This window comes from Lepus europaeus, chromosome 1, assembly GCF_033115175.1.
Source record: "Lepus europaeus isolate LE1 chromosome 1, mLepTim1.pri, whole genome shotgun sequence".
In the NCBI taxonomy this organism is placed as follows: Eukaryota; Metazoa; Chordata; class Mammalia; order Lagomorpha; family Leporidae; genus Lepus; species Lepus europaeus.
Window position 1 is genome coordinate 117,308,372 of NC_084827.1, and position 26,836 is coordinate 117,335,207.

At 40.4% G+C, this 26,836-nt stretch overlaps 1 protein-coding gene across 3 annotated transcripts in view; it reads right to left on the reverse strand.

Annotated features, from left to right (window-relative positions):
• Nucleotides 1-26,836, reverse strand: part of GPR155 (G protein-coupled receptor 155) — a 97,463-nt gene that overhangs the window by 47,362 nt on the left and 23,265 nt on the right. Inside the window, exons 8-17 of one of the 3 annotated variants that reach the window (XM_062187992.1) lie at nucleotides 25,643-25,727; nucleotides 25,459-25,549; nucleotides 23,974-24,184; nucleotides 23,699-23,860; nucleotides 18,040-18,144; nucleotides 13,884-14,020; nucleotides 12,006-12,101; nucleotides 8,577-8,641; nucleotides 6,604-6,741; nucleotides 969-3,537 (exon numbers count right to left, since the gene is read on the reverse strand). In XM_062187992.1, coding sequence (XP_062043976.1) covers nucleotides 3,237-3,537; nucleotides 6,604-6,741; nucleotides 8,577-8,641; nucleotides 12,006-12,101; nucleotides 13,884-14,020; nucleotides 18,040-18,144; nucleotides 23,699-23,860; nucleotides 23,974-24,184; nucleotides 25,459-25,549; nucleotides 25,643-25,727 — 1,391 coding nt within the window. In that variant the 3' untranslated portion in view covers nucleotides 969-3,236. Of the gene's footprint in view, nucleotides 1-968; nucleotides 3,538-6,603; nucleotides 6,742-8,576; nucleotides 8,642-12,005; nucleotides 12,102-13,883; nucleotides 14,021-18,039; nucleotides 18,145-23,698; nucleotides 23,861-23,973; nucleotides 24,185-25,458; nucleotides 25,550-25,642; nucleotides 25,728-26,836 lie in introns of those variants that run through there. The other 2 variants (XM_062187996.1, XM_062188004.1) reach the window with 2 other exon arrangements.

A 26,836-nucleotide genomic window follows, 5' to 3' on the forward strand; every position in this document is an offset into this window, starting at 1 on the left:
CCAGTGTTCAGTATCATGTCTGGCACATGCTAGACGCTCAATACATATTATATGAGCAGTCAAGTACTGATGTAAAGAAGGTACTTGCATGGGGTAATTAATGCCTTGGAGTATTTTAAAAATTTTTAAATTTTCTTAAGTTCTATTTGTGAATTACAACTAAAAAGTAAAGTAGCTGAAATTAAGATGGGGGGGTGAAAAATGTTGTTTATTATTTATCATTACTTAAACCAAGGGAATACTCTAATCAACTTAGTATTTTGGATAAAACTAGTTTTTTTATCTTTGATAGAAATATCAGTTTTTATATTAATGTTCAATCAAAAAGTTTGGTCTGGAAATAATTATGCAGTTTAGAATTTTGGAAAGTCCCTTCTAAAAATTTGTCAAAAACAGGTCTACAGAGTAAATGTTTTTTCTTTTCAAATAGTTACATCAGGTTTTTAATCATACTAATTGCAGAAATTTATAACCTCATTCTTCCCTAAAGAACAATGATAACATTTATGATCCTGGACTGCTCCTAGTCATCGCTCATCACATGACTGCCTGTGCTGGTGTTGTGAGGTAGTGTAACATTTTACGTGACAGATGAAGGGGGAAAAACAAACAGCTGCATTCTGCTGCACAGCAAACTGGTAAAACAGTAATTTCACATTTTTCTTACTTTTGAAATTTACTGATCAATAATCATTATTCTCAAAATGCCAAGTGTACGTTATCTTATCCTAAAAATATTGAAAGCTAAGCACAAGCTAGGCATGGGATTACTCATTGAAAGTTAAGACGCGGGATGGGAGAGGGAGAGGGAGAAGGGAGGGCCACGGGAGGGAGGGAGGTTGGGGGGGGGGAGCCACAACAATACAAAAGTTGCACTTTGTAAATTCACATTTATGAAATAAAAAATAAAAAATAAAAAAAAGTTAAGATGACAATTGACTATACTGAAGATTAGTATAAAAGGGGTAGTTTTAATCAAAATTGTATCAGATAACTTTCCCAGCTGTGACACTGCAAATTTAAAATCATGAAATGTATAAAAAGGAATCTAATGCCATATTGACTCATTCATAAAAACATTAACTGAATGCATAATTGGGTGAGGCCCCATACAGAGAACCCACAGGGGTGTGAAGAATTGAACACTCTCAGGAAACCATTTAAGAAAACATTGAGAACTTAAAGAAAAGACCTCTGTGATGGCTTCTGCATTATTCAGATTACTCCAAGAAAAGATGTTGGCAATGCAAGTTAAAATAGACATTTTATTGAGAAACTTGCTTTGTCAGTGAGAAAGTAACAGTTATAAATATATTCATTTAATAAAATTAGCATGTCCTTAACTCTAAAAAGAACGCTTAAAAGCCTTTATTATCTGAAACTGCAGATCATTCTGATCCAAGGTTTTCTTTTAGTGTCTCCCATGGAAAAAGATTTTCAGATGCCTTTCCTGCAAATAACAGAACATATGTAGTATGACTTGTTCACAAATTCCCCACTTGAGTTTGAGTCGCCTGCATGCATGTGAATGAGGATTTCTGTTACTGTAACTGTAAAAGTCTCCTGGCACATCAGTGAGGCCTTCCACTTACCTCTGAGCATTCAGAGTTATAATGTGGCCATACATTTTTTAAAAAATTGCTGTAGCAAGACAATTCAACTTAAAAACATCCCCATTACCTAATCATAAAGTTGGTATAGGTTAGTAGTAGACTAATTTACTTGTTAAATTTGTATGATTTATTGTTAAACACACAGGTTTCCATGCAGGTTTCCTAAAAAAAATTATATATTTGTTACATTAAAAGGGCAATGGCACCAACCCTATAAATTATTTTCTAAATGGCTTTTATATATGAGACACTAAAAATAATATAATTAAATACTTAAAACGTGTTTTAAATAAGTTAGACCAGCACTAACAACTAATAATTAAGTAGATATTCGATGGTCATGTGAATTGATCTCTTTTTAATTAAGATAAAGCTCATCTGTGGGTTCTATGGTCTGAATGTTTGTATACCCCCCAATACACATATGTTGAAATCTAATCCCAATGTGATGGCATTAGTAGGGGCTTTTTGGGAATTGATTGGGTCACGAGGGTATGGCCCTCCCGAATGGCATTGGTGGTCTTAAAAGGGGCTGACTTCTTCCCTTCCCCCAGGTGAAAAACATAGCAAGAGGCACAATCTGTGAACTAGAAATTAGGCCCCCATCACACACTGACTCTGCCAGTGCCTTCATCTTGGACTTCCCAACCTCCAGAAATAAGCTGTCTGATTTATAGTGTTTTGTTATAGCAGCCTAAATGGATTAAGATAGATGGTAATATTTAGTAATTTTAAAATGTATAGATTTTTATACATGGTTACTTAAAAATAATAAATTCTAAAGGTAACAGTAGGAGGCTAAGTTCTTCAATTTTAGCTTGAACTGTATAGTTTTTCTTTTAAGTATAAGGAATAAAATAGTAGTTACCTTTCTGTACTATGATGCTTTGTGAAAACACCATAAATAATATAGCACACAGCAATGATTCTGTTGATAGTAGTTAAATTAATATGCTCAAATAATTATTTGTAGTACAAAACAAAATATCAGATATTTCTGGTGAAGGGCTGTGGACATAATCTGTGGAGGTTACATTACCTTCCTAAATGCAAAGGTTAGTACTGTGGATAGAAAAGCAAGAAAAGATGAACGTTAAAAAAATAGTGCTTCTAGACTGTGAATGAGTAATATTCATCAAGAAAATGGAAAACATAAAGAGAATAATACCCTCTTATTAGAAACATTAAAATTCTTTTTTTAGGAAGTGCTATCTATAGTGCAAAGTTGTCATAATTTAAGGTTCATTTCCTGCCAAAAGTACACTTGCCATGGCAACGTAAAGAAACAGCTAGTTAATCTGATATTGACTCTGAAATTATAGCAAACATTTACAGAAAACAATGATTTTTAAATGTTGGCATATTACTGTAATTTATAATAATTATTCATTATCAGAACTTTAAAATTTTGATTTGTTTTTTTTTCCTAAGTCAGTTTCCTCTGTGTTTCACACATACATAAAAATCACAGAATGTTACATGAGAAAGGAACACATCTTGTCAAACTTCACAGAAGAGGCAGCTAAAGCTCAGAGAGTTTGTCACTTGACCAAGTCACACAGCTAAATAGTAACAGATCTGGGACTAGGGTATGATTCCATGTGGGATTCTCTTCTTCATAATTTAGGTGTTAGGTGAAAATGAGGAAGGTGATGAATGTTCAATTTCTTTATATCTTTCCTCATAGGTGGGGCTTGCATTAATAACAGGAGGACTCTGTTCAGGGCTCTTTTGAAGAAATCTGTAAAATAAGTACTCATCCCGAAACTCATATTCATTGGTAATATGTTGGATGACTCCCCCTTGCACCAGTCTATCTCCATATATCACAGCTTCACCACGATCGGAGGCAAGACCAACTTCAATTAGCCAGTTTACCAGGTCACAGCCACAGAAGGTCCCAGCAGACGTCTTTGCACCACACCTGTATGTCAAAGGAATGATTCACCCATGTGTTCTGTAAATCTGGTATCAGCACTGCATGATAGAGGACAACAAAGGAAAAACAGAAGGAAACAGGGAAGACAGCAATGATAGTTAAAAGCATGGCAGGAATGAGACTGTTCTGAGTATAAAGGGTTAGCTCACATAACCCTACATAGGCCCACTGGAGGAAAAGAAAAGATGCCAATAATGCTTGTGAAAACAGAAATGATTAAACAATAACAAAAAACGAAATAGATAATACAAATGTATCTTAAAAGAAATTTTTTACAGCAGCATGGCCTTTTATAATCAAATGTGGTAGACAGATAAATATCTATTTTATAGCTTGCTATGTCTTAGTTATACTAAGTAATTCAATTGTCTTAAAACATTATACATTTCACAAGGTGTTAAGTGACTATTTTTACTAACCTATTCATCAAATTTTATTTCCAGCTTGTATTACCCACAAGGAGCCTTTCTTTTTGCCTCAGCACCAAAGAAAATCATACTAATGTGTTTGTCAGGAATTTGATTCATTAGGAAGCAAAGAAAAAATAGTGAGATGTCTTGCTACAAATATAAGATTTAAAAAATGTATTTTGATTATGAATCTACTTAATTACTTAAACTTTATCTTCCTAATGCAAATGTGGGGTGCCTTAAGTATGAACAAATGAATAAGGAAAGAGAAATGCAAAAAAACCCCAATTACATGAATTCTGTGCAGTTTTATACAAATATGCAATCGATAATACAAATCTGTCCACAAGCATCAGTCAAGCTATAAAACAGAAGTGCTCGGCAGCAGGAAACAGTGGGTAGAGGTCAAGAGGAAATGAGAAATAGTCATGAAAATCTGAAAACATTTAGCTATAAGTGAATGTATACTAGTTTCATGTATGAATTAGTAAAATAAAAATTAATAAATACAAAAATTTTCATAAAATCACAATATTTTAACATCAGTATTTCACTTAGAATTTGTTTCATAACTGTAAAAATCACTTTCAACAAAAGCTTGAATACTCATTTGGCAACCTGTCTGAGCCTTCTTTCTCCTTGTTGATCTTTAATTTATAGAATCACACTTTCTGTCCCAGACACCAGCTGAGTAGCATTTGCTTCCTGATGATTGTGGTCAGGCAGGTGTAACAATAGCCCATGGAGTTGTACAGAGTGTCAGAGGATGTGACACTACAGACCACAGTGTCTGGAAAGCAGTAGAGAATGAACCAGCTGGTGCCCATTCAGCCATCTGGGCCCAAGGCAGCTCTGCAAATGGTAAGGGCTATGTTTCTTGACAGTAGTGGACAAGGACAATAGGTCTGAGAGAGCTAACATGGAGTTCTCTTTTTTAATATCAAAAAGCAGTTTAAATAGTTGAAAGGTGCAAGTATTTGGCCTAGTAGCTGAAACACTAGTTAAGACACCCATGTCCCACACTGGAGTACCTGGGATCGATACTCAGCTTCAGCTCCTGACTCCAGTTCCCTACTATGGTGATAATGGGGTGATGGCTCAAGTAGTTAGGTTCCTGCCACCCACATGGGAGACCTGTATTGAGTTCTTGGTTCCCTACTTTGGCACAGCCCCATCCTGGCCATTGCAGACATTTGGGAGTAAACCAGCAGAGGGCAGAAGTGTGCTCATGCTTCCTCTGTTTCTCAAATAAGTAAAATAAAATTATTGAAACTACCCATAGATTGTATCTTCAAATTTTATGGGCAGAAAACTTTTTTTTTAATAATCTATGATTGCCAGAAAGTGGGCTTGGCCCATCATAGACATTTTTGTTATCTAATTCAAACAACCCCAAGAATCAGATATTTTAAAGACCGGGAAAACTAAGGTTTAGAAAATTAAACACTTCCAGTGTGACACACACAGCTAATAAGTGAGTGTTCAGGAGCTAAGTTCTAGTATTTTTTCTTTTTTGACAGGCAGAGTTAGACAGTGAGAGAGACAAACAGAGAGAAAGGTCTTCCTTCTGCTGGTTCACTCCCCAAATGGCCGCCATGGCCGGCATGCTACGCCGATCCGAAGCCAGGAGCCAGGTGCTTCCTCCTGGTCTCCCATGCGGGTACAGGGCCCAAGCACTTGGGCCATCCTCCACTGCCTTCCCAGGCCACAGCAGAGAGCTGGACTGGAAGAGGAGCAACCAGGACAGAACCAGTGCCCCGCTAAGTTCTAGTATTAAACCATACTCATTGAGTCTCCTTTCCACTGTCTATACCAGGTTACCTTATGATTATAGTGACATGAATGTTAAACAGAGTGGCATAATGTATGTAAATAAATCATTCTGAATGGTATCATATTTTCATTTATACACAAAATTATTAGGTTCTTTACATTTTGTTTTTTTCTATGACAACCAGAAATGGTATAACATTTGTTTATTCAAAGTTCATCATTTTCTGCTGTAGCATATTCCATACTCTGGGGAATTAGAAAAATGAATATGTCACATATTAAAGATTAGGACTTGAGATGAAATATGAGCAGCAGAATTAATTAAGAGGCATAAATTTCCTTTCATTTTCTTGACAACAGCATTAATAATATGAAATACCACTAGGAGATGGGAATACAAAATTATTTCTAAATCCAGTGTATCTTGAAGCTTTGTGAGAGACACTAATGGACAACATGCCGTGAATGCTAATATTCTACTACACCCTACACCTTGGTTCATTCTACAGTTTTTACATTTTGATGGAAATCAGAAATTATAACATTTTAAAAACAGCAAAATCAAAGCGATGAAACTCGTTTACATGCTATTTTTTAAATGAGAAATTGACCCACAACTATTTTACCTTTTAACATATGAGGGAACTTTAAAATGTCAATTGGAGTTAAAAGATATGTTTAACTTGGTGTCCCCAATTTTTTAATTTAAATCTATGCAGGTTTTTCATTTTCCACAAACTTTTTGAAGACCCTTTGTAAAGGAACAATCACGTATGGTCATTCCTGGCTCAATTATTTGGTCTGTTAGAATCAAAAACCAATCATCTCAAATATAGTTCTCTGGAACGTGTACTGGCAGTTGGCTTACCTTCTTTCCTTGACGATGTTTCGGATACAGAGGTCACGGTGATAATGCATAAATTGTTGACAGGTCATTTTTATTTCCTCAGAAACAGGAGGATCTCTGTTTTCTGCTGTTTCTTTATTGTTCCATAAGAATTCAAGTCTGAAAATTGAAATTTAAGGAGACTATTTTTAAGGAAAGAAAAGCACTCCCTGCCTTATCGCCCCATCAAAAAGGCTGTTCCCAGGCTGTCATGCAGCAGAACTGTCATCTGTAACGCCTGCACATCATTAGTTTCTGAAGCAGAAACATGCTTACTCTATGTGTACTTTCTTTTTTTCTTTTCTTTTTTAAGATTCATTTGTTTATTTTAAAGGCAGAGAGAGAGAGACAGAGACAGAGAGAGGTTTTCCATCCGCTGGTTCACTCCCCAAATGGCCACAATGACCAGAGCTGGGCCAAGTCAGGAGCCAGGAGCTTCTTCTGGGTCTCCCATGTGGGTACAGGGGCCCAAGGACTTGGGCCATCTTCTACTGCTTTCCCAGGCCATAGCAGAGAGCTGGATCGAAAGAGGAGCAGCTAGGACTGCAGCCGGTACTGCAGGCAGCAGCTTCACCTGCCCCGCCACAGCATGGGCCCCTGTATACACTTTCATACTCATGGGCTGGGGTAGGGAACCTGATCATGTCATAAACCCTTTATATATGTTTGAAACACTTTAGCTTCTACAAATAAATGTTCCTTATTCCTCATTCTACTGTTATGAAATACAAAAATAACTCAGAGATCAAGTGTTTTGCTTAATCATTTTTCAATTTCCGTACCATAGAGACAAATGGTAGGATCTGGAGCCCAGAACAAGTTTGTTTCTGTAGATCAAGACAACAGAACCGTTGACTGTTCTACCTGATAAACATTATGAAGCTGATAACCAAGTTCAATGACCTTCATATTATGTTTTCCCTCCTTCATGAAGTGATTCTGACCTTAGCAACTACATCTTGATGATGTAGAATAAGAAGAAAAGAGGACGAACAGTTACCATTTTCTAGGCATTTTTCACAAAGTTGGAAGGATAAAACTCTATTAGCATTTCTAGGATTTTTACTAATTTTTTTTTTTTTAATTTGACAGAGTTAGCAGTGAGAGAGAGTCAGAGAGAAAGGTCTTCCTTCCATTGGTTCACCCCCCAAATGGCCGCTATGGCCGGAGCTACGCGGATCTGAAGCCAGGAGCCAGGTGCTTCCTCCTGGTCTCCCATGCAGGTGCAGGGGCCCAAGCACTTGGGGCATCCTCCACTGCCTTCCCAGGCCACAGCAGAGAGCTGGCCCGGAAGAGGAGCAACAGGGACTAGAACCCAGTGCCCATATGGGATGTCGGCACCACAGGCGGAGGATTAACCAAGTGATCCAAGGCACCAGCCCCTTTTACTAAGTTTTGACTTTGAAAACAAACAAGGAAATACAAGGGTTTGCACTCCCCACCTCACCCCTTCCTCCTATCCCCAAGTTGGAGTATTCCCATTTGTTGTTTTGCATAAAGAAATCTCCAATCTTAATATAAAGATCACTAGGCTAACAAAAAAGTTTAGAAACTTGGGTTTCTCTAAGTTGTCATTTTGCTAGAAGAATCCTGTTGTCAAGGAAGAAAGACAATCAAGTATAGACTTTTGGGGGCACACCACCTACTACTTCTATTTCTAAAGATACTTTCAAGTTTCATTTAACTTTATGTAGTTAATGGCACAGATAGGAGTCAGGGATCATCAATTCTTGTTAAAATGCAAATTACAATGCTGGAGTTGTAACAGTTCTTCCTATCTTTTCTCTGCAATTACTTTGAACAAATATGTGAATCAACAGCTAACCTTTGTGGTGTTCAGCAGTCTCCAAGCAGTAACTAAAGTTTTAAAAATATCAGTATCTTCATAGATACTGTCATTAATATATACTGTCATCACCTTTATGCAAATAGATTTACCTCAAAACTAAATTTACCTTCTTTTGAAAGGTAGGATGATTAAATGTTTGTCCAATCCAAAGATTCCAAAGGAAATAAATCCCTAGGGAAGAAAACAAAGTTACCTTTTCTGAATTCCACAATAAAATTTTGAGAGCAATGAAGGAAGTCGCCAAATGTAGTGCTTGAGGAAGCAGACATACAGTGAACAGAGCAGTGTTTTAAGTGGAACACACAAAGCAGGCTCTCTCAAGTTCAGTGTCTGGAGGCAGACAGGATACTGACTGCCTCTTCCCAATCCTGCTTTCCTACTAATTCCAATGAGTGATACAAACCAGTGCTGAGTAACCATATTTGCATGACAGTTTACTGAAGCAAACTGAAAGCATTCCAAAGGCTGTAATGTCTTTGTTTTTTCCTTTTTGAAAAGAAAATGTCTCCCACTGTGTTTACTTATTTCTGTGGGTTAAAACTTCATGATGAATTATGTAATTAATAAATGCTGCAATATCTAACTATAACACAATAAATGGACAGAATTCAGATAAAGTGAAACTGGCTAGTGGTTAGGGGAAGGGCTTGAAGGATTTGGGCATGAGGCAGCAAGTGGCACTAGCTATCAGCCACACGTGGGAACACCTTAGGACTGCCTGGGGGAGAGGAGTTTGGGAGCTGTTTTTTGTTGGGTGCACTGGGGGAAGGATCTGAGTGCAGACTGGTGGGAGGTGGGATGCAGAACGCAATATAGTATTACACGAAGGACCTGACCTTTTCCACCCCTGAACGAGAAGCAGCCAGAAGGAAATATCTTACTACTCGTCCCCAAGAGGAAAATGAGATGGGAGTGGAGTGTGTGCACCTCTTGCTCCTTTGAATCACTTGGGCTATATGTTGTGTGGGCAGCATTTTAAATGCAATATGTCAGGCATTAATTTTTGTTTGGAATGAAGCTTTCTTAATACCAATCCTGGGTTAGCTCAGCCTCGAGTGGGCTTTTTGAGTGCAAAGTGCTAAGAGTATGAGTTTTCTTTCTTTTATTTATTTATTTATTTATCTTTTAAGAGTATGAGTTTTCAATCTAGTATTTTGGACATGAGTCAGATCTGAAACAATATCACAAGGTGAAAATGGGTATCAAGTAACTTTTTTTTAAGCCATAAACAAACTCTGTTTCCATTTCCTACATTGTTCTTTTTTTTTTTTTTTAAATTTGACAGGTAGAGTTATAGACAGTGAGAGAGAGACAGAGAGAAAGGTCTTCCTTCCGTTGGTTCACTCCCCTAATGGCCGCTATGGCCGGCGCTGTGCCGATCCGAAGCCAGGAGCCGGGTGCTTCCTCCTGGTCTCCCATGCGGGTGCAGGGACCCAAGCACTCGGGCCATCCTCTGCTGCCCTCCTGGGCAGAGAGCTGGACTGGAAGAGGAGCAACCAGGACTAGAACCCGGCACCCCAACCAGGACTAGAACCCAGGGTGCCGGCGCCGTAGGCGGAGGATTAAACTAGTGAGCCAAGGCACTGGCCACCTACACTGTTCTAATGCCTTATATATCACATACCCTAAATAACACAAATATTCTAACATTCTCTAACTCAAACCTGCTCCCATACCACTTACTGTTGGCATGAACATTAGATGCATAGAAAAACAGTGAGTATTTTTAAAAATACTCATGCCCAGATCTCCTCCCAGGTCAATTAAATCAGCATTCAAGTAACTCTTGGGATGCTCATACTATAATAAACTCATAGAGGTCTTCTGTGTCTAGACAGAGAGTTTCTTTCTTGTCTCCTACAATAATGACCAAAAAACTTGGAAATATTTTAATAAATTAATGTTAGGAAACAACTTATAGGTGTATCTACTGACAAATGTTAACCTACTTATATGGCAAATTATTTCAAATTTAAAAGGCAAAAGCTACAATCAAACAGTATTTTTCAACCTGATACTCAATCTGTGGACTAATGTTCTCTATTTTACTTTTACTTTTTTTTTTTTTTTTTTTAATTATTTTTGACAGGCAGAGTGGACAGTGAGAGAGAGACAGAGAGAAAGGTCTTCCTTTTGCCGTTGGTTCACCCTCCAATGGCCGCCGCGGTAGGCGCGCTGCGGCCGGTGCACCGCGCTGATCCGATGGCAGGAGCCAGGTGCTTCTCCTGGTCTCCCATGGGGTGCAGGGCCCAAGGACTTGGGCCATCCTCCACTGCACTCCCTAGCCACAGCAGAGAGCTGGCCTGGAAGAGGGGCAACCGGGACAGGATCGGTGCCCCGACCAGGACTAGAACCCGGTGTGCCGGCGCTGCAAGGCGGAGGATTAGCCTAGTGAGCCGCGGTGCCGGCTAATGTTCTCTATTTTAAAAAATAAGCAGTTAATGAAAAGATCAAATTTTAATTTTGCACATAAAAAGTATTTTCCCAGTATGTAAAATGTCATTTTTCCTTAAACATCCATTTTAATAGTGACATGAACATAAGCAATAGTACCTATTGTATTATTTCATATAATTTTAGTTTCCTAGTTTTTTTAACTCATTGATTTTTATTAGGAAGGCAGAGGAGGAAAAGGAGGGGAAGGAGGAAGTGAAGATGGCAGGGAGAGAGAGAGGGAGGGAGAGAGAGAGAGAGAGATATCTTCCATCTAGTTTGTCATGCCTACATGCCCACAACAGCTGGTGCCAGAAACTCAATATGGGTCTACCACATGGGTGGCAGGGACCCAAGTACTTGAGCCACCAAATGGCTGCCTCACAGGGTATATTTTAGTAGGAAGCTGGAATCCAGTAGAGGTGGGACTCAAGCCCAGGCACTTGGATATGGGATTCAGGCTTCCCAAGCAGCGTCTTAATTGCTGTGCCAAACACTCGCTCCTAGTGCCCTAGTTTTTAAATTGACAATAATAATACCAACTCTTTAGGTATTGCTGTGATATTTAAATGAGATAATGAATCTGAAATGCATAACAGTGGTTGGCATGTAGTAGACTCACCCAGAATGGTAACTATGCCTGGCCAAAACTTATATACCACATGATTTTTTTTAAGATTTAGAGTCCTGTTGTTCAAGAGATATTAAAATAGAAATGAAATGACATCCATCAATTTAAGTAGCTAAATTAAAGGCTCAGGGAAGGTAAGTTATTTTCCCAAAGTGAGTTATTATGATCACAACAAAGTTTAAAAAGAACTTAGGACATTTTGTTCCTGCTTAAATTATTCCTTATCTCAAAATCAAAGCGAAGAACTATTTGGTATTTCTGGTTGAAACAGTGTACATTCTGATGACTTTAACCAATATAATACTTTATCTCTCCTAGGAAACAGGCAGCAGCTGTCAGCTGTCATGTATAGCAGCAGCTGGCAAACACACACAACCCTACTGATTTAAAAGAAAACAACATCCGCACCCCTCCCCCCAGCAGCCCATCCAGGAAAACAAAAAGCCCACGAAGTCCTCAGTAAATAAGTACCTGGCCAAAGTTGAACACAGCACAGAAAAACTGTAACTCAACATACAGTCTTCCAGGCTCTTGGTTGAATAGCCACCATAAACAACTGGAAAGATTCTGTGAAGGGAAGAGAAAAACACACTCTAATACAAAGCGAGCTAATCATTTCTCTCCAGAGCACAGTACAATAACTTATCTTCTTAATTATTAAGGGAGAAAAGACTAAAGGGAAAAACACTGAGAGAATATAGAGGCTTTGTCTTTCAAACAAGAGGTTTCAACCTCTCCTCCTGACAGATGTCACTCAAACAGCATCTATTCTGATCTGATTTGAAGCAAGACGACATGAGCCATAATACAGAAGCTTACATAATGTATCCGCACTGCCGACTAGCCTGAGACAGGACTGATTTTAAAATTAGCTCTACACAATGAAAACAATTACACCACTAAGCAGCAATTCTTGGCAGCATTTCTTACTTTTTGATTTTTGTTCTTGAACAGTAGCTACGGTGGTGCTAGCTGCTATCACACTATGTAATGGGCATCCCAGTGTGAGGTTTCCTTACAGGCTAACTGGCCCATCTCCTACTCCTACACAAGTTACACTTGAATCATCTTAGAGAATTATGTAATAACTGATGATTCACAAGTGAGACCATAAAACTAATTTTTAAAAATGTATATTTATTTTCATTTATTTGAAAAACAAAGTGCTAAAGAGAGACAGAATTCTCCCCCTCTGTAGGCTCACAGCCCAGATAGCCACTACAGCCAGGACTAGGCCAGGCTGAAGCCAGGAACCAGGAAGTCAATCCAGGCCTCCCATATAGCAGGAGCCCAAGTGTTTGAGCCATCTGCTTCCGCCTTCTAGGATGCATTAGAAGTAGAGTAGCTGAGACTTGGACCAGCAATCCAATATGAGATTCAGGCATCCCAGGGGGCAGCTTAACCTGCTGTGTTACAATTCTGTCCTCATAAAACTAATTTTAAAAACTCCTCTGGTAGTTCAGTAAACGCATGCATTTTTTAAAAAGTACTATGTTTCACTAACAAAATCATAAAATTAAAAAAAAATTTCAATATCTAATGCTGGTGAGAGCACTTTATATAGTTATACAAACCCCTGGAAAACAACTCAGTAGAATACATCTAAAGTCACAGAAATAGCTATATTCTTCAAGTCAAGGTTCTCAACTTTGGGAATCTATCCTAAGGAAACATAATACATGGAGATATTTATTGTAGCATTTTGAAAGCTATGTACAATTCACAAGGAAGTAGGTGAGTAAATTACAATATATTTCTTATTTACAACAGCTGAGACTGGGCCAGGTGGGAGCCAGGAGTTCTATTCAGATCTCCCAAGTTGGTGGCAGAGGCCCAAGCACTTAGGCTATTTTTTGTTTTTCCCAGGCAGGGAGGTGGATCAGAAGCAGAGCAGGTAGAACTGAAGCAGGGACTCCAATATGGGATGCCAACATTGTAAGCTCCAGCTTAACCCACTGTGCCACAATACCAGCCCCAAGTTAAAATTATATATTTTTTTTAAAGTTTATTTATCTGATGAGTATCTTCAGAGAGATAGTGTAGGTCAGTCAGGTACCTTAGGAGTAAGCGGCCCTGTACACAGTTATCTAGTTTTACCAAATTCTAGGTTCACAGTATAGAATGATCAATGGATTCGCATCAGGAAGAGCTACTGGAGCATGTAGACAACAAGTAATAGGAATGATTATTCTCTTCCCTCCAAAACATTTAGCAAAAGATTAGGATTCAGATGGCTTCACTGCCATGCTCCTGGAAATCAGCAACTTAGTTTCTCCCAGATGCCTGGATAAAACTTTTGCAAGACATTTAAAGGATTGGACCCAAAACAAAACCAGAAGAAACATTTACAGCAAACAGGCCAATGATGAGAAGCAAACACAGCAGCACGTGTCGCGTCAGTTGCTGGTCTGCGCTCTGGAGATACTGTTCCTCTTCCTGGGCTAGGATGCAGCTCTGGGAGTTACAGCGACTCTCACAGCGATCATCTTGAAAACAGTATGCACAACAATTTTAATCAGGGCTTTTTATTTGAATGCATTTTAAATTTATAATGACTTCCTAAGAGAAACAACAAAAAAGCACATTCAGCTAAGAATCAGTATATAATTTTAGATGAAATTGGAGGAAATCTCCTTCATGTTTTAGGAGAGTTTCAGTTAAGAATGTTTTTATCTGAAAAAACACAAGGACTAACTATGCAATAGTTCCCTTTAACACCACTAACAATTTTTTTGTAGCTGCATAATTTATGTATTTTTGAAGATTTATTTATTTTTGTTTTTGAAAGTGAGAGTTACAGAAAGAGAGAGAGAAACAGAGAGAGATCCTCCATCCTCTGGTTCATTCCCAAGATGGCCGCAACGGCCTGAGCTGCACCTATCAGGCCAGGAGCCAGAAGCTTAATCCAGGTCTACCACATGGTTAGCAGGGGCCCCAACACTTGGGCCATCCTCTGCTGCTTTTTCTAGGCCATTAGCAGGGAGCTGGATAGGAAGTGGAGCAGTCAGGACATGAACAGGTACCCAAATGGGATGCCAACATTACAGTGGCTTTACCAGCTGCTCCACAATGCTGGCCCCTATAGCCATATAACTTATGCTATACAATTATGTTAATAAATTATTTAAGGGGCCGGCGCTGTGGCATAGCGGGTAAAGCTGCCACCTGCAGTGTGGCATCCCATATGGGTGCTGTTTCAAGTCCTGGCTGTTCCTCTTCCAAACCAGCTCTCTGCTATGGCCTGAGAAGGCAGCAGAGATGGCCCAAATGCTTGGACCCCTGCACGCATGTAGGAGACCTGGAAGAAGCTCCAGGCTCCTGGCTTTGGATAGGTGCAGCTCAGGCCATTGCGGCCATCTGGGGAGTGAACCAGCGGATGGAAGACCTCTCTCTCTATCTGCCTCTGCCTCCCTGTAACTCTGCCTTTCAAATAAATCTTTAAAATACATATAATTATTTAATTATATATGTAATTATTCAATTATGTATATAATTTTTAAAGCCTAAATTGGTAATTCAAGTTTGACCTCTGATAAATATATACTTGTGCTCACCTATTTTGGCTAACTAAATAAATAAATTTAGTATTACTTCTTACCTTTTATTAAAATTTGCCTTAGGGGGCCAGTGCTGTAATATCCTGGCTGCTCCACTTCCATCCAGCTCCCTGCTATTGTGCCTGGGAAAGCAGTGGAGGATGGCACAAGTGTTGGACCTCTGCACCCATGTGGGAGACCAGAGGAAGCTCCTGGCTCCTGGATTTGGCCTGGCCCTACTCCGGCCGTTGCGGCCAATTGGAGAGTGAACCAGTGGATGGAAGACCTCTCTCTCTCTCTCTTTCTCTGCCTCTCCTTCTCTCTCTGTGTAACTCTGACTTTCAAATAAATAAATTAATTAAAAAAAATAGTTAATGGCATAGAGGAAAGTTCACAACACTGCTAGGTGAAAGGAGAGTAAGCTTTGTAGTATGATCTCATTTTAATAAAAATATTTTTATTAAAAATTCTACATATATATGTAGATATGTAATATCCAGTATATATATATATATATGTATGTATATATATCCATGTATATATATAATATCCAGGTTTTAAAATATTATATACAGATGTTATAAAAATGATAGAAGTAAATTTTACTATCTTTCATTTGCCTTTTTCATACATCATTGTCATTCAACAACCTAAATGTAGTATTTATTTTGTTTTAGTGCTATGCCAGGGAGTGAGGAATAAATCTCATTGATAAACTCTAAAAATTCTATTTCTCTATGTTTTGATTTATTTCAGGCTTTCTTTTAAATTATTTCAAGTTTGGGAAGGATACTAAATTATATGACTAGCTAAAGTACATATACAATAGCTCTCATTTAAAAAAAAAAAAGATTTATTGATTTCAAAGGCAGAATGAGAGAGACAAAGAGGGAGAGAGAGTGAAGTCTTCCATCTGCTGGTTCACTACTCAACTGGTTACAAGAGCTAGGTGTAGGCCAGGCTGAAGCCAGGAGCCAGAAACTCCAACTGGGTCTCCCACATGGGTGGCAGGGGCCCAGGTACTTGGGCATCTTCTGCTGCCTTCCCAGGTACATCAGCAGGAAGTTGTATTGGAAGCAAAGCAGCAGGGAGTTGAGCCATGCTTCAACATGGAAAGCAAGCATCACAGGCAGCCACTTTCCCACTGTGCCACAATGCCAGCCCTTCAGTGAATCTCATTCTATAAAATTTTTATAAATATGACCAGAAAATGTAAGAAATCCTTATAATTTAAGTGTTCAGGCGCTAACATCATTAATGAAGAAAATGTCAGATAAGAAAAGCCTATAGAGGGCTGCACCGTGGCTCAACAGGCTAATCCTCCGCCTACCGGCGCCGGCACACCGGGTTCTAGTCCTGGTCGGGGCGCCAGATTCTGTCCCGGTTGCCCCTCTTCCAGGCCAGCTCTCTGCTGTGGCCCGGGAGCGCAGTGGAGGATGGCCCAAGTGCTTGGGCCCTGCACCCCATGGGAGACCAGGAGAAGCACCTGGCTCCTGGCTTCAGATCAGCGCGATGTGCCAGCCGCAGCACGCCGGCCGTGGCGGCCATTGGAGGGTGAACCAACGGCAAAGGAAGACCTTTCTCTCTGTCTCTCTGTCTCTCTGTCTCTCTCTCTCTCACTGTCCACTCTGCCTGTCAAAAAAAAAAAAAAAAGAAAGAAAGAAAAGCCTATAGAGATTTTGGCAAAAAAATAAAAAAAGTTGTGTAAGTAGAGAGCATGTCCAATTTGCTAATGGGCTTTATTATTGACATATTATATAAGGATTTTTTCTCCTTATAAGGAAGAAAGCTTTGGAAATGCAGATGTAGAGAATCATCAATATAAAAAGAAGCACACAGGGGCCGGCGCCATAGTGCAGTAGGTTAATCCTCCGCCTGCGGTGCCAGCATCCCATATGGGCACGGGTTCTAGTCCCGGCTACTTCTCTTCCAGTCCAGCTCTCTGCTATGGCCTGGGAAAGAAGTAGAAGACAGCCCAAGTCCTTAGGCTCCTGCACCCACGTAGGAGACCCAGAAGAAGCTCCTGGCTCCTGGTTTTGGATTAACACAGCTAAGGCCGTTATGGCCATTTGAGGAGTGAACTAGTGGATGAAGGACCTCTCTTTCTCTCTCTCTCTCTCTGCCTCTCAAATAAATAAATCAAAATTTAAAAAAAAAGTATAAGAATAGTTTTTAAAAAAAGATTTATTTATTTGAAAGGCAGATTTAAAGAGGAGGGAGAGACAGGGATCTTCCATCTGCTGGTTCACTCCCCAGACGGCTGAACAGCTAGGGCTAGGTAAGGCCAAAGCCAGGAGCCAGGAACTCCATCAGGGTGTCCCATGTGGGTACAGGGACCCAAGGACTTGGGCCATCATCTGCTGCTTTCCCAGGCACATTAGTAGAGAGCTGGATCAGAAGTGGAGCAGCCAGAACTCAAACTGGCACTGATAGCCAGCGTCACAGGCGTGGCTTAACCTGCTAAGTTCTCCAAACTTAAATTTTTTTAAAAGATTTATTCATTTGAAAGGTCAAGTTAACACAAAGAGAAAGAGAGAGACACACACAGATTTTCCATCTTCTGGTATACTCCCCAGATGGCCACAACAGCCAGCACCGGATTAGGCCAAAGCCAGGAGCCAGGAGCTTCTTCCAGGTCTTTCACATGGGTGGCAGGGGCCCAAACACTTGGCCATCTTCTGCTGTTTTTCCCAGGCCATTAGCAGGTAGCTTGATCAGAAATGGAGCAGCCGGGACAAGAACCAGTGACCAAATGAGATGCTGGCATTGCAGGTGGTGGCTTTACCCACAAACGAGTATTCTGTCTATGCATGACTGTCATCCTGTTAGCACTTTCCCCATCTCATTTGGAAATCCCTATTCCCAAACTGTGTTCCATAATGTTACAGCTCCTAGAGATGTTCTATGTAGAGTTCTTTTGAGGTATAGGGATAAGGAATCAGGCCATTCTGATAGCCAGAGGCACTTACTTTTCTCAAATGAAGGGGTCCCAGGTCTACTGGTGCTCGTGTTTGCCACTGGCTCTGTAGATGGGCAGTGCAGTTCACCATTTCCAATGGAGCAGGAGCAGCAACCTACAGAGATGAAGTAACATGTGAATAACAACAGAAATGGACAAGTCCCAGAGCTGTAAAACACAGCAAAATCTACTCATCATGCACTCCCCATGCATTGGAAATGTTTTCATATGATACCTATCAAAAAGTATTCAAATGCGCTTATACAAAAACAAACATTTAAAAACTTCCAGACAGGGGCCGGTGCTGTGGGTAGTGGGTAAAGCTGCTGCCTGCAGTGCCAGCATCCCATAAGGGCGCAGGTTTGATTCCTGGCTGTTCCACTACCGATCCAGCTCTCTGCTATGGCCGAGGAAAGCAGCAGAAGATGGCCCAAGCCCTTGGGCCCCTGCACCCATGTGGAAGACCCAGAAGAAGCTCCTGGCTCCTGGCTTCGGATAGGCCCAGCTGTGGCCATTGCAGCCATTTGGAGAGTGAACCAGTGGAAGAAAGATTTCTTTCTCTCTCTTTCTCTCTCTCTCTCTCTGCCTCTGCCTCTCTGTAATACTCTGCCTTTCAAATAAATAAATAAATTTTAAAAAAATTTAAAATTTCCAGACAAAGGGTTAAATCCTTTACATGTCATCTCCTCATTGTGTAAGACAGGGGAAATGTTCTTATCCATGCTGTTTTATTAGCTGCTGTGCTTGAAGAAGTAAGAATCCAAACACCTTCCTAAAAATACAGCTTTTATTTCATTACTACACACACACTTGGCCTCTCTCTCCAACTATCCCTAGATTATTCAACAAAAGCCTTCCCTTCTTTGAGGATAATTCTCTAGGGTCCCCCACAAATCTCATGCTTCTTTGGGTCTCAAGGCATAGGCTGACAAGCATGGAATTCCCACGCTTGTTAATTCATCCAAATCCTTTTTTTTTTTTTTTGACAGGCAGAGTGGACAGTGAGAGAGAGAGACAGAGAGAAAGGTCTTCCTTTTGCCATTGGTTCACCCTCCAATGGCCACCGCGGCCAGCGCACTGCGGCCGGCGTACCGTGCTGATCTGAAGGCAGGAGCCAGGTGCTTGTCCTGGTCTCCCATGGGGAGCAGGGCCCAAGGACTTGGGCCATCCTCCACTGCACTCCCTGGCCACAGCAGAGAGCTGGCCTGGAAGAGGGGCAACCGGGACAGAATCCGGCACCCTAACCGGGACTAGAACCCGGTGTGCCGGCACCACAGGCGGAAGATTAGCCTATTGAGCCGCGGCACTGGCCCAAATCCTTTTAATGCCTTTAAGTTCAGCTCAACAATCACTTCTATTCAGAAACTGTCTCCTATTAGTCCAGAAGATGCTGTAAAATAATCACATACTCTTTTTTTTTTCTTTCAAATATATACTGCTGAAAATCTCCTGCTAGTTGGTGGGTGAGGAGTTTACAGAAGTCACACTGAGACATCTGCCATGGAGCTGGAATGTTTGCTCCACACTGAGAACTGCACGTGGTGCCCTTTCCAGATCTTACACACATGCGAGTGCAGACGTGGTACTCCTTGACATGCATTATAATAGAATCACTTCAGTGATAAACTTATTAAAATTTCATGTGCTAGAAAAATGAGTAATTCTTAGGTTGAACCTTTCATTGAGAAAGTGCTTAAATTCTTCACTGATGTTCATAAAAATAACAAGAGATTTCAAGGTATTAAAATGACAATCTATAATAAGCTATTATGAATGTCTTTCTAAATTTAAGATAATGATGCCATCTCAAGGTTAAAATAGAACCAGAGAATAATAGAAAAGAAAATAAAGAGATGATCTAGGCCAGCCCTCTTCAGCAATTTGGGTTTAAGTCACCAAGATAAAAATTATTAAGAAAATATACAAAGGTACTTTAAAAGTCTGTGGAAAAATAAAATTAAAAGTATTTAAGTTTATCTGAATGCAAAAATTTTTTCAAATTTTTCATAATACACATTTTACACAATTATGAAAAACATTTAAACTTATGTGTATTGTTTTCATCTACTTAAAAGGCAGAGTGACAGAGAGAGATTGTCCATCTACTGGTTCAATCCCTAAGTACCTACAAGAGCTAGGACTGGGCCAGATTGAAGCCAGGAGTCAGGAACCCCATCCAAGTCTTCTGCATGGGTGGCAGAGGCCCAAGCACTTGAGCCATCATCTGCTGCCTCCCAGGCTGCACCAGCAAGAAGCTGGATTAGAAGCAGAGGAGGCAGGACTTGAACTGGCAGTTCATTATGGGATGTGAGCATTGAAGGCTGTAGGTAGCTTAACCTATGCACCACAACACCAACCTCCTCACCCCAAAATTTTTGTACCAAAGTCAAGTCATACTTTTAATTCCACTTCTCCACTAGCTTCTTAAAGTATCCTGTTGTAAGACCAGCTAATTGGGGCTGGCACTGTGGCGCAGCGGGTTAAAGCCCTGGCCTGAAGCGCCAGTATCCCATATGGGCACTGGTTCTAGTCCTGGCTGCTCCTCTTCTGATCTAGCTCTCTGCTATGGCCTGGGAAAGCAGTGGAAGATGGCCCAAGTCCTTGGGCCCCTGCACCCATGTGGGAGGCCCGGAAGAACTTCCTGGCTTCTGGCTTCAGATCAGCTCAGCTCCGGCCATTGTGGCCATCTGGGGAGTGAACCAGAGGATGGAAGACCTCTCTCTGTGTCTCTACCTCTCTCTGTAACTCTGTCTTTCCAATAAATAAAATAAATCTTAAAAAAAAAAAAGACCAGCCCATTCTAATGACAGACATACATATAGGGAATGAACACACATACACACACACATAAATGATTATGGCCACCATAAAAAGAGCTGTGGCAGTTTCTGCCTTCAAACATAAGAAGAGTACATAAGTAGCCCATCAGCCACCTTAATTTACTGAACCTTTTTTCTCTAAATAGGTTACTTTTCTTATTAATCATAATTCTACATTTATAATATATGCAAGTCATGGATCTCTGACAGATGTGTAGCAAACGGCAGAGATAAGTGAACTATTTTGGATTACCCAGACTGGGGAGGTCCAGGCTGACATGCAGGGTGTTATGGGTGAATACTACTAGCAGAATAAAAGTGAGCAGGATTTAAGGAAAGAGAATAACCAAATAGGTTGGAAAATTTTCTCCCTCAGGAATACCAGTGACCAGGCAAATAAAGATGTGTTTTGCTGTCTGCTTGTCAGGGTAGCTTCAGACAATCCTGAAATACCTCACCCAGCCATCCATCTAACAAATATCAGGAACATATACAATAAGTCTGACAGCATGCTAGGTGCTGGGACTACAGTGACAGGGAAGTCAGACATAGCACTTACAGACTACTGGGTTACACAGATAATTTAAAAAGCAATGATAAGGGGTGGGTGTTTGGCCTGGCGGTGAAGCTGATGGTGAAGACATCCCCATCCCACATCGGAGTGCTGGGGATGGATACCCGGCTCCAGCTCCCAATTCCAGCTTCCAACTATTGTGGAACCAGGGAGGTAGTGGCAATGGCTCAAGGAGTTGGGTTCCTGCCACCCAACTTCATGTCCCCCCACCCCACTGGCTCCACCAACATTTGGGAAGTGAACCAGTGGATCTGAGCACTCTTGTGTGTGTTCTCTCTCACTCAAATAAATACAAATTTTAGAAAGCAATAATAAAATAGTGACATAAGAGGGAGACAGAAGTATAAACATTGCAGAAGGTTTCTTACAGAGATAAGGGGTGGCTATTTTCTGACTCTCCATGCTGCAGTTGCAAGTTAGTTTTCCTACTAGAGATGAGGATGACAGGATTTAGAGAAAGTCTTTAAAAAAGACAGGTAAAGATGTAATAGCAAACGTCTCTGGGCTGAAGACCCTTCACTTAAGTTCCCATGGATGTTCTCAGGTCTTTAGTAGTTCTAAAACACTCGTGGGAGCAGACACAGAGAGCCAAGCTGGAGGAGGTGGTCATCAAGCCCTGTCTGAAAACAAGCGGCAGACTAGTTTATAGGATAAACGCAAGAGTGTGCCAAGAAAGTGAGGGGGGAAATCATGTTGGGCATGATAAGAAAAGTACTCCAGGCTCAGCAAAAGCAGCTTTTAAATTTTAATGAAAAAATAATCCTTCAAATTCAGTTTTATAAAGGAAAACGGACTAGCTCCAAAAAATGATGACATAGTCACAAATGAACCAACAGAGAAATCAGTGAGCTCCAAGCTGAAAGGCTGTGAAGTGAAGGCATGAAGTGAGCGATGACAACACAGTGCTGGTACAGGCCAAGAATGGAGGTGGGTTCAGGCGGGTGGAGCCAGCGCAGCCTGAAGGGGAGCAGTGGCAGAGGAGATCTGAACAGGGTACGGCCAGGCCGTGAAAGAGTTCAAACACTAGGTGAAGGTTGTGACCATAGAGGCACTGCAAGGCCCTCACAGACTCGGCAGCACAGCCTATGTGACCAGAACTTTGTGGAGACTGATTTGGCCTTTTTGCATAAAATAGACTGGGTCAGGAAACCCGAGAGGCATCGTGGTTAGGGGGGGAATTACAAGAATCCGCAGAAGCTGGAGGCCAAAGTGGGGGTGGTGGGGCCAAGAGGAGATGAAGGACCTTGTGGAGGGAGAACGACATGCCTTGAAGACACACTGGCTAGTTTGAGAGGGAGATAAATATTGAGCCTGGAAGCTTTGAAGGACAGTGGAGCAACTGAAAAAAACGGAACTGTTAAAGATGGATTACATTTGAAAAAGGACTGAGTGCCAGCTACGTACTCAGAGATGTAAGCAATGTATGTGTAGGCAGCAGGAAATCTGGGAATGGACCTATATGAAGGGGTCATAGTAGAGATCCAACTTCAGGAATCATATACAAAGGGTTGACACTGAAGCCATGAAAACATATCTGTCTCTGTGACCCAGGAATTATCATCCTAGGAAAAATCTTGACGTGCACTTGGGGAGATCTGAACGAAGATGTTCACTGCAATGCTGTTTCTAACAGCAAGATATTTTAAAGCAACCTAGACGTCCATCAGTATGGAAATGGATAAATAAAATTTGGTACATTCATATAATTGAGCACATCTACAACATGAATAGACTTCTAAAAATACTGATAACTATACACTAATTGTAATATAAAACTTATATAAAAAATCTACAAGCATGTAAAACAATACTATGTATTTTTGTTGGAAAATTATACATATTCTAAAAGTATAATAAGCTGCTCTGGAAGAATACAGAGCAAATTCATAACAGTGATTACCTCCAAGATGAACAAGAATGGAGTAGGCTCAAAAGATTTTGATTTCACTGATAATGTTCTACTTGTTTTAAAAAAGAAAACCCTTAGGTCCAAGGAAGTCTTGGAATTTTGTGAAAGGTTATCCTCACACAAATGCTTATAAACAAAAATCAAATGAATTTATAAGCTCTTTCTGCTATTGACTATGATATAAGTTCTTAATTTGACAAAACCGATGATATTCAAAACAGAATACACTACAAAGGCATGTAACAGGGCAGGCATTTGGCTTAATGGCTAATTAAGATGCCACTTTGGGATGCCCACATCCCATATCGGAGTGCCTGGATTTAAGTCTTGGCTCCGCTCCCAATTCCAGCTTCTTGCTAATGCGCACCCTGAGAGGCAGCAGGTGATGGCTCAAGTAGTTGGGTCCCTGCCACCCATGTGGGAGACCCGGATTGAATTCCCAGCTCCTGGCTTCGATGCAGGCATTTGAGGAGTGAGCCAGCAGATCGGAGATCTCTCTCTGTTTCTCTCTCTGTCTCTGTATCTCTGCCTTTCAAATAAAATGAAATAAAATAAATGGATAAATAAATAAAAATTGTAAAATAATTTTTTTTTTAAAAAAAAAAAGGCATGTAGCAGTTTCTATATATTTAAGGATCATACTTGTTTCTGGGATGGAACTTGTAAACAATTCTGGTTCACTTGTCGGTTCTGGACTCTCTTCAAAAGCAGCATTGCCAGGCTTCATGACTTTGTGGCTCTGAGACTGGTCAAAACCTTCATAGCGCCCTGCTTGGCTGGTGCGGTTCATGCACATGAGTGATGTGCCAGCGATCGCGATGCTGCAGAACAAGGTAACTGCCGTGATGATCATCTGCCAACATCAGGAAAAGGTGTTAGGTCACTTTCACAACCCCATCTTGAGAGTCTTAGTACAGAAGGTTAAAGGCACTTTTTGGGTGGGAATTAACATCCCCACAGCAATAAGACTCTAGAACAGTAGTTCTTAAAAACAGGCAAGAGTATGTAATGAATGCATGTTATATGCAGAGAAATAAGGGTTTATTTATATAAGTTTCTGGATACTTCTTTCATTCTCCAGCAACTGGTTACCAAGATAGCCATTGGTTTCCTCAAGTGATCTACATGATTTCTTATAAACCTTTTCTGCACTTCTAAGTTTCTGCCACTTCTATAGGTAGTTCAAGCATACTTCCATCAACTAGAGACATTTTTATGGTAATGATACCAAAAATAAGTAATTGTAGCTAATATTTATTGAACACATTGAGTGCTAGCACTAGTCTATGTCCCTTATATATATAAAATCTTATTTATTCTCATAAAACTCAAAACTGCAAAGCAAACAGTAATTTAAGAAAGTTCAAAGAACCCCACATATCCTTAGGCCTTATCCCCAAAGAATTCAGCAGAACTCACAAGCCTCCCACTCTAGCTTTTTAAGCATACTTTTCCCCAGATACATTTTTTTTATTCTAGAATTTATTTTTATGATATTATTAACAGTCAAGAATTTGGTGGGAATTTGGCTTAGCAGTTAAGATGTTCGCATCCCCTATCAGAATGCCTGACAGCTCCAGCTCCTGACTCCAGCTTCCTGCTAATGCAGACTGTGGAAGGCAGCAGTGATGGCTCCCGTGATTAGGTTCCTGCCACCCTTGTGGGAAACCTGGATTGAGTTCCCAGCTCCCAGCTTCAGTCCCTGCCTGGCCCAGCCCAAGGCCATTGCAAGCATTTGGGGAAATGAACCAGTGGATGGGCGCTGATGGTCTATCGGTCTCTCTCTGTCTCTCAAAACAAACAAGTTTTTTGCTATTACTGCTATCTTATTAAATGGCTTTTAGTTGATCATTTTTTTCTCCAGGAGAGGAAACATAATTCACAAGCATGTTCAAAAGAAGACTCAATAAGTAGCAAGCATTTAGAAATTTTTAGCTAAAAATGGAATTAGACATGCAAAATGCTCAACATATTTTGATATATGACAAAGTGATACAGGAACACCAATAGACATGTAAGAAGTTGGAAGAGATTTGCAAGGTTAACTTAAGGTAAGTATAGCAAGGTACATAATCAAGCTCAAAAGAGATGTGCTCAAGAACAGAACTGCCAATAAACTCTTCCCACCTGCTCTTTTCCATAAAAGAAGGCTGAGTCAATGCTATCTCCATTGTGCTTTCCAGTTATCAAAAGAACACCAACAAGGAGAGCAGGAATTCTATAATAACAAGGGTTATTGAGAGAAAAAGAGAGAATGAATAGTAACTGTATATATGGAAACATGAAAGCAAGCACAAAACTACCAACTTACCCCCAGCCAGATATTATGATGATTCCAACAGGAATTTGTACACTCTCTCGCTTTTTCAAAAGAAACAAAGAAACTGCTAGAAGGCCTAAGAATAAGAAATAAAGATGGGCATTGAGCAGATTTCATAGAATTTTATTCCCTTATCTTAAATCAAGTTTACTTTAATACTATAGTAGCCTAGTTTTTTGTCCAAGAATTTATGCCTTCCAAATAAATATTATTCCCAATAGTTTGAGGTATGTTTTAATTCGGAATCATTCATGTCATCCCTCCTATACTCTATACTGTTTGTTTCCTCAAGTTTTGTTTTATATGTGAGAATTCTTTTCAAAAGCCCTATTTTTATTCTTTTGTCTTATGTGTTTAAAATCTAAGTGTAATTGGCCAGTGCCATGGCTCACTAGGCTAATCCTCCACCTGCGGCACCGGCAACTTGGGTTCTAGTCCTGGTGGGAGTGCCAGATTCTGTCCCGGTTGCTCCTCTTCCAGGCCAGCTCTCTCCTGTGGCCGGGGAAGGCAGTGGAGGATGGCCCAAGTGCTTGAGCCCTGCACCAGCATGGGAGACCAGGAGGAAGTACCTGGCTCCTGACTTCAGATCGGTGCAGCGTGCCGGCCATGGCAGCCATTTCAGGGGTGAACCAACAGAAGGAAGGCCTTTCTCTCTCTCTCTCTTTCACTGTCTATAACTCTCTCTCTGTCTCTTTCACTAACTCTGCCTGGCAAAAAAAAAAAAAAAAAAAAAAAAAACCCTAAGTGTAATTGGAAAAAAAAATTTAACTGTAAACTAAAAGATTCTAAAAATAAAAACACTCCCACTGTGCTGGTGAAAGAAGTGTAAGCAATTCTTACACAGGTTATGTTTTTAGAAAATGTCCCAAGTGTCGTGATGGAGCTTAGTCATGATGTGAATCTAACACAAACACAAATGCTTCCAAGGTCTTGGACTTCCCTTACCTTATACCCAATGACTTACACAAGAAATATCTTATTTAGTAAGTTCTACATAGCTATATAATCTTAGAACTTCAGTGTTGGAAGGGAACTCTGTTTTAAACGAACGCCTTCATTTTATTGACATGGAAACAAGGGTTTGCCCAAGCACACAACCAGCAGAGGGCAGAGCCGGACTAGAAAGAAACCCAGTCACAAGGTTCTGGAACCCCCAGTCTTTAGAATTGTGGACCCTTGGGGTTC